General features: G+C 36.8%; 1 protein-coding gene across 1 annotated transcript in view; it reads right to left on the reverse strand.

The window, feature by feature from the left end:
- Positions 1-3264: 3264 nt before the first annotated feature.
- LOC131365002 (uncharacterized) overlaps positions 3265-8446 on the reverse strand; it is a 27935-nt gene continuing 22753 nt past the window's right edge. Inside the window, exons 6-9 of the mRNA XM_058408554.1 lie at positions 6316-6459; positions 6127-6188; positions 5178-5303; positions 3265-4817 (exon numbers count right to left, since the gene is read on the reverse strand). Of these exons, the coding sequence (XP_058264537.1) occupies positions 5196-5303; positions 6127-6188; positions 6316-6459 (314 nt within the window). The 3' untranslated portion in view covers positions 3265-4817; positions 5178-5195. The remainder of the gene's footprint in view (positions 4818-5177; positions 5304-6126; positions 6189-6315; positions 6460-8446) is intronic.

Consider the following 8446-nt stretch of genomic DNA (forward strand, 5'->3'; position numbering starts at 1 on the left):
ATTTATTCTATAAATACTACATTTAGTGAAGTTATATATTATCAATATATTAACAAATCCATGACAAAACTCTTTCACTGGATAATGAACATGTGTCAGTCACACACAGGCAGTCATTTAAATTGTATAGTTGCAAAATTCGCATATTTAGATACTATTAATTATAAAACAATCTTTACCAAGCTCAGTTACAGATAAAAAAATGAAATGATCTCAGATTATAGTTTCGATGCACTCTGTCTTACTGAAACCTGGCTTAGACCAAATGAATAAATTGGTCTGAGTGAGTCTACTCCATCAGGATATTCATATAAGCATGAGCCCCGTCAGACAGGTCGTGGAGGTGGTGTCGCAATCATCTATAATAATTCTCTTACCGTTACTCAGAAATCAGGACCCAGGTTTAACACATTTGAAGTGCTTGTCCTTAATGTTGCACTCTCAGACAGGCATAAAAAATCCCTACTATCTCTTGCCCTGGCCAAAAAAAAAAAAGGTCAGAGAGAAAACACATGCACCATGGTACAATAGTCATACTCACACCCTCAAGAGAGCAACCCGTAACCTCGAGCGAAAGTGGAGACAAACCAGATTAGAAGTTTTTAGAATTGCGTATAAAGATAGTCTGGCCAACTATAGACAGGCTCTAAAAGCTGCTAGGGCTGAGCATCTGAGCAATCTGATAGGAATAAACCAGAACAATCCCAGATTCTTATTCAGTACAGTGGCTAAACTAACAAAGCATCAGATTTCTGGAGAGAGTATTTCAGCACAGTTTAGTAGTGAGGACTTTATGAATTTCTTCACTAAAAAAATTGATAGTCAGGAACAAAATATTGGATGTTCAACCACTGACAGCATCCGGTGATCCAGACCAGCCTATAGCTCCACACTTAAAGCTACAATAAAAATATTATTAACTCTTCGTTATTTCTAGGTCATGTCCCAAAATTTCTTAAGTTGGCAGTTATTAAGCCTCTTCTTAAGAAACCGAAACTGGACCCTGATGAAATATCAAATTAAAGACCGATTTCAAACCTTCTGTTTATATCTAAAATATTAGAAAAGGTGTCAGACCAATTATGCTCCTTCCTACAGGAAAACAATATCCTTGAAGAATTTCAGTCAGGTTTCAGGCCCCATCAGAGCACAGAAACTGCACTAGTTAAAATCACAGATGACCTGCTTTTAGCTTCGGACCAAGGCTGCATCTCCATTTTAGTCCTGCTTGATCTTAGTGCTGCATTCCACACTATAGATCATAATATTCTCATCGATCGCTTACAAAATCACACAGGTATGCAGGGACAGGCATTAAAATGGTTTAGATCCTACCTGTCTGATCCATACCACTTTGTAGATTTAAATGGAGAACTGTCCAGTGTAGTGCCAGTGAAATACGGGGTCCCACAAGGGTCAGTTTTAGGACCTCTGCTTTTCTCAGTATACATGCTTCCATTGGGTCACATCATTAGAAGGCATGGGATTAGTTTCCATTGTTATGCCGATGACACCCAGTTATATATCTCATCAAAACCAGATGAAATATCTAATTTGTCTAGACTAACTGAATGTGTTAAAGATATTAGAGATTGGATGACCGATAATTTTTAAAATTATTAAATTATACTATTATTAAATTCTGACAAGACAGAGATATTACTTATTGGCCCAAAAATCAGTACACAGAAGCTCTCGCAATTCAGCTTACATCTAGAAGGATGCACTGTTACCACTAGCTCAACAGTGAAAGACCTGGGTGTAATATTAGACAGCAACTTATCCTTTGAAAATCATATTTCCAATATCACAAAAACAGCCTTCTTCCATCTTAGAAATATTGCCAAGCTTAGGAACATTTTATCTGTATCTGATGCAGAAAAGCTAGTTCATGCATTCCTGACCTCCAGACTGGACTACTGTAATGCATTACTAGGTGTTTGTCCTGCATCTTCAATAAACAAGCTACAGTTAGTCCAGAATGCAGCCGCCAGAGTTCTTACCAGGTCAAGAAAATATGATCATATAACCCCAATATTATCATCCCTGCACTGGCTACCTGTTTAGAATTGACTATAAATTAGCTCTACTTACATACAAGGCTCTAATTGGTTTAGCTCCCAACTATCTCTCCAGTCTTCTGACACGTTACAATCCACCACACTCTTTAAGATCGCAAAATTCCGGACTTCTAGTAGTTCCCAGAATATCAAAGTCCACAAAAGGGGGTAGAGCGTTTTCGTATTTAGCTCCTAAACTTTGGAATAGTCTTCCTGACAGTGTTCGGGGCTCAGACACAGTCCCCCAGTTTAGATGTAGACTAAAGACTTATCTCTTTATCCTGGCATACATTTAACACTTCCCATAACCTTGTGCTCCAGTACATCTGATTAAATACACATTATCATCTAGTACTGCTAATATTATGAACAGCAGCTACGCTAATGCTGTTCCATTGTTTCCCTTCTTCTACCCATCCCGAGGCATACAGAGACTGTGCTGGCTCCAGTGGCATCCGGAGATGGACCGGCTCCAGCCGGGTTCTGCTTGTGAGGATTGGGATATTCAAGCAGCGACATGGACAACGACCTCCTTATTGATTTACATAACACTATACACATGCTGTATCTGCATCACACAGTTGTCACCCAAATGAGGATGGGTTCCCTTTTGAGTCTGGTTCCTCTCAAGGTTTCTTCCTCTTACCATCTAAGGGAGTTTTTCCTTGCCACAGTCGCCTCAGTCACCTCAGGCTTGCTCACTTGGATTAACATCTAGGACTGTCTGTCTGTTTGTCTGTTTATATGTTTGTTGTTTTCTTATGTTGTTTCTCATGTAAAGCTGCTTTGAGACAATGCTCTTTGTTAAAAGTGCTATACAAATAAAATTGAATTGAATTGAATTGAATTGAATTGAATTGAATTGAATTGAATTGAATTGAAACACCCACACATTATCAGCAGTGAAGGTGATCATTTAGGCTTTTGGTTCTATATAAGGATTGACTTAGTGCGGAAAGGGAGATATTCATTAAAGACGTAAACCTACATGTTAGCTTCCAAGCAAAAAAGTATATAATTTGTAATAGTAAATGGCTCATATAAGAATGTTCGGTCAAATATAAAGAATCCAAAGCCTCCAGTTAGCGCTTTTGTCAGATTTATTCACAGAATTCTTCCAATGAAACATGCTTGAAGGTAAAAAGAAAAATCTTGTTATACAATCCATGTTATCATTAAAATAATTTTAACAAACAAACAAGAAAAAACCCTTATTTTTAAATTGGATTCAATTCATTCGATTCATTTCCGAAAATAGAATAGAATTTTTTTTTTCTTGGTTTTATGTTCTATGTATAAACTATTGCATTTACTGCAAATGCTTCATAATAAGGATTTCTTCACTTTATTGGACAAAATTTTATTACCATCATTTGTTAATATCTTCAGTAAATAACTAAAAATAGCTACAAATCTCTGCACACAGTTAGAACATGTTTTTGCTCTTCTGTTTAACACAAGAAGAAGCTGAGCAAAAATCAGGCCTTTTAAGTTTTATGAAAATGTCTATTGTTATAGTGATTATACAAATAAATTAGAATTGACTTTCAATTATTAATACATATGAGTTATCAGTTCAGTAACTGCAGAGATTCAGTGACCAAATTCTCCTGATGTAAATGTAGTGGTTATTCTTCAGCACTGTGAGTTTATATAAAGATGTAAACAAGTAACTAAAATTAAATTAAAAGAAATCCTACACACAAAGCTGTGTTGTGTTGTCAGCAGTTTGTTCTCAGTACCTGTGTAGTGAAAGACATACAGAGACAGAGACTAGGCTCAGTGGTGCTCTGTCCTGCCTGTTAATCACAGAATATCAAGATTCAATACACAAGGTCACACAATTCACAAAATTATAAAGGGGCAGTGGAAGCTCATTAAGGCTCACCAGCACCACCACAAGCTACCACCACTGGGCCTCAGAGCAAGGCACGTAACCCTCCCTGCTCCAGGGTCACTGCATCATGACTGACCCTGTGCTCTGACCCCAACCTCCAAGATTGGACTATGTGAAGAAAGAATTTCACTGTGCTGTAATGTAATATTAATAAAGCTTTCTTCCTAAACATCCATGTTAGCCACTAGCACATATCTCCTGTGCAGCACAAACACAAACAGCCAAAAAATAAAGATGTAGTAAAAAGTCCCTTGTAAAAAAAAAAAAAAAAAAAGAGTAACAGTACATTATGTTATTAATTTGAACTAATCCCTGAACGTGACAATCATTTTGCTGGTAATACCTTTATATTCAACTCTTTAAACATGAAATGAATAATTACAATAGGTATTAATATGACAAAGATAAGACAAGATAGAACTTTATTGATCCTGATGGAAATTCTTTTACAAATTAGCCAAAACTGGCAGAATCGTACCTGTCCCCTCCAAGGGCACTGCTGAGAGGAACTGAACCCAGATTCCACCTCAGCTATAAAGTTTTATCCTTCACATGACATCAGCCATCGTTCATGCTGTGCCCATTGCTGCAATCTAATGACATAATAATTCACTATTTATTAATATATTTATAATCTGGTGTAAAAACACATCCCTGCTACATAGAGGAGAAGCCATGACCAAGTCAGGTTAGTTAGAAGAGCAGATGGTTGTCCATGATGTGAAGTCTGAGAGTTTTCCAGATAAATCAGAAGATCCTGACATGGTGATGCTGCTCCAGGGATGAACAGCAGCTCAGTCTTGCAGGGATTAAGTTTAAGATGATCTGTTTTCCATGATGAGATCAGAGCAGAACAATGTCTGAGGAAAGATAGGAGAGGACAAGTTGAGTGTCGTCAGCATCGGATGTTATTGAAAAACCAACCTTATACCATCTAACTAATAGGTCAAAATGTAGAAGTTTCATATCTTTAGAAAAATGAATAATTTTGTTAATACTTCCATTTCAAACATATATATATATTATATGTGTGAGTGTATATGTATGTATGAGAGAGAGAGAGTTAAAACTCTTTTAAATAATTGCTCATAAGTGAAAATAAATAAATAGATAGATAGATAGATAGATAGATAGATAGATAGATAGATAGATAGATAGATAGATAGATAGATAGATAGATAGATAGATAGATAGATAGATAGATAAATTATTGGTGACACCTTTGTGGTCAGTGTCGGTCAGTGTATCTGTGGCTGTGAGGTCACACTGTCCATATCTAATGCTGTGTTGTTCTTAGTAGATTTCCTGGACCTTCTTTTGTACAGCACACTGCCCTGATGACCGTCCTGTAGAGAGATTCAGATGATGAACAGCACTGAACAGTTTATTTTCTGTTTATTGTGGAAATGTTCTGTTCTGTTTACTGTATTTTCTTCATAACACATTCATGAGATTGTTTGTTCTTCTCGTATTCCTAATTTAAACCCTTTAAACACTTGGTTTATTATTGTGGTTTAATACTGAAATGATAATAGATAACACGTCATACTACATGAATAAGAGTAGAATTAGAGTAGGAAAACTTCAGACTGAGTGTGATCATGGAGACCGAGGTCGTAACTGAAAGAACAGCACAATGTTTTTACTTTAAAATGCAGTTTAAGTGCAAAAGAAAGTGAAAAGGTCGAGATTTTTCTATTAGTCCCCAATACATTAAACATGGAAAATAATGAAGTAATAATAATGATGTAAGCCATTGGTGTATCCTGTGACTGAGAAACAGGTTTGTGTTTCAACCTGGTGTTTGGTTTGAACAGGGTTTGAACCTCGTCTTTTTATAGAAATTCCATGGTACTTGTTCACTCCATCTCCAGTCTGAACTTGCCCCGTCACATCAAGATGATTATCTGTGCTCAAAAAATGCTCTGTGAGCAAAAAAGCAGTGCAGTGCTTCAAGAAACTTAAATACAAGAAACTCAGCTGGACACGAAGTATAAAGTTCTGATGAAAAAAAACGCTTTTTGAGACCTCCTTACTATAGTTTCTGACGTTGCCTAATGACCTTTAAATGACACTGACCCAAAATAGCTGGGGAAAGGTTGGTGCTCTTTTTTTTTATTAAAAAATCCTGGGTAAAAATAATTTTATAAAATTTGAATGTTTTCGTACCTGTTCAGTGGAGTTGGTGGTGCGACTGCAGCATGATGATGATACTGATGATGATGATTTTCCTGAAAGAGAATTTCATTTTATAAATATTAATTAGACAATAAATTTAGACACATGAAAAACATGATTACCAAAAATATTCTGTCTGATTCTTTCACAAGTTCAGCCTACAAGTTCAACCAGTTTTACCTTGTAACCTGCTGTAGCACACATACACGCCAATGATGATTACAATTCCAATCCCAACACATAACCAGATAATCCAGATGTTCCCTCCAGTCTGGTGTGAATCTGAATCCTCAGATGAAGAACCTCTCTCATTACTGATTCCATCTAAAATACACACAGAGTCACACAGAGATATCAGTACAGTGCTGAGGAAAACGTGTCCATGAAGAAAATAAATCAAACATCAGATTACTTTTTATTATATTTTTCAGTGTTTTTCAGCCATACATACAGATCATGTTATCACTGATCCTTAAATAATAATCAGTATTGTGCTGCTATAATTATATTAATTGGAGCTAACACTAATAAAAGTCCTGTGCTTGAGACATTTATAATGTTTTAATAAACTGAAAATGGAAGCCTAAATATTCAGGCAATGTCAGATCAGGACACTGTATTGAATTATATTAGATTTAAAATGTGAGTATCATTACACCCAGTGCTTAATCTGTAAATGAATAATTTCCGGAACAAAACCAGCAGTCTCTCACCAATGTGACCGACACCAACCACACAACTTCAGTTTTCCCAGTTTTCCCAGTTTTCCCATGTCCAGTTTTCCCGGAACATGACGTCACATGTTGCACTCTCAGACAGGCATAAAAAATCCCTACTATCTCTTGCCCTGGCCGCCGTGTACAGACCCCCGGGGCCCTACAGTGTTATTCTTAATGAGTTTTCACATTTACTCGCAGATCTTTTGATCAGTTTTGACAAAGTGTTAATTGTAGGAGACTTTAACATTCATGTAGACGATGCTAACGATGCATTAGGACTCGCATTTATAGATTTACTAAATTCCTTTGGGGTTAAACAAAACATTAATAGACCAACTCATCGTTTTAATCATACACTAGACTTAGTTATATCACATGAGACTGATGTTTCTGATATAACCGTTCTACCTCAAAGTGATGACATCACAGACCATCACCTCTTAATGTACACTCTACCTGTAGAACATATTAGACACGTCTCTCCACGTTATAAACTTGGTAGAACTATAACTCCGACCACTAAAGACAGATTTACAAACAATCTGCCAGATCTGTCTCAACTTCTTACTAGACCCCGAAATGCAGATGCACTAGATGAAGTAACTAACAGAATAGGCAATATTTTCACCAGCACACTAGACACTGTTGCCCCCATCCGACCAAAAAAGGTCAGAGATAAAACACCTGCACCATGGTACAATAGTCATACTCACACCCTCAAGAGAGCATCCTGTAACCTCGAGCGAAAGTGGAGACAAACCAGATTAGAAGTTTTTAGAATTGCGTATAAAGATAGTCTGTCCAGCTATAGACAGGCTCTAAAAGCTGCTAGGGCTGAGCATCTGAGCAATCTGATAGAAATAAACCAGAACAATCCCAGATTCTTATTCAGTACAGTGGCTAAACTAACAAAGCATCAGATTTCTGGAGAGAGTATTTCAGCACAGTTTAGTAGTGAGGACTTTATGAATTTCTTCACTAAAAAAATTGATAGTCAGGAACAAAATATTGGATGTTCTACCACTGACTGCATCCGGTGATCCAGACCAGCTTATAGCTCCACACTTAAAGCTACAATGCTTTACCAGCATAGGGCAGGAAGAGCTAGCTAAACTTATCACCACGGCTAAATCAACAACGTGTTTGTCGGATCCAATCCCAACTAGATTGCTGAAAGAAGTGATACATGCAGCTGGAGAGCCTCTTCTTAATATTATTAACTCCTCGTTATTTCTAGGTCATGTCCCAAAATCTCTTAAGTTGGCAGTTATTAAGCCTCTTCTTAAGAAACCGAAACTGGACCCTGATGAAATATCAAATTAAAGACCGATTTCAAACCTTCTGTTTATATCTAAAATATTAGAAAAGGTGTCAGCTCAATTATGCTCCTTCCTACAGGAAAACAATATCCTTGAAGAATTTCAGTCAGGTTTCAGGCCCCATCATAGTACAGAAACTGCACTAGTTAAAATCACAGATGACTTGCTTTTAGCTCCGGACCAAGGCTGCATCTCCATTTTAGTCCTGCTTGATCTTAGTGCTGCATTCCACACTATAGATCATAATATTCTCATAGATCGCTTACAAAATCA

The sequence above is a fragment of the Hemibagrus wyckioides genome, linkage group LG14, assembly GCF_019097595.1.
Source record: "Hemibagrus wyckioides isolate EC202008001 linkage group LG14, SWU_Hwy_1.0, whole genome shotgun sequence".
In the NCBI taxonomy this organism is placed as follows: Eukaryota; Metazoa; Chordata; class Actinopteri; order Siluriformes; family Bagridae; genus Hemibagrus; species Hemibagrus wyckioides.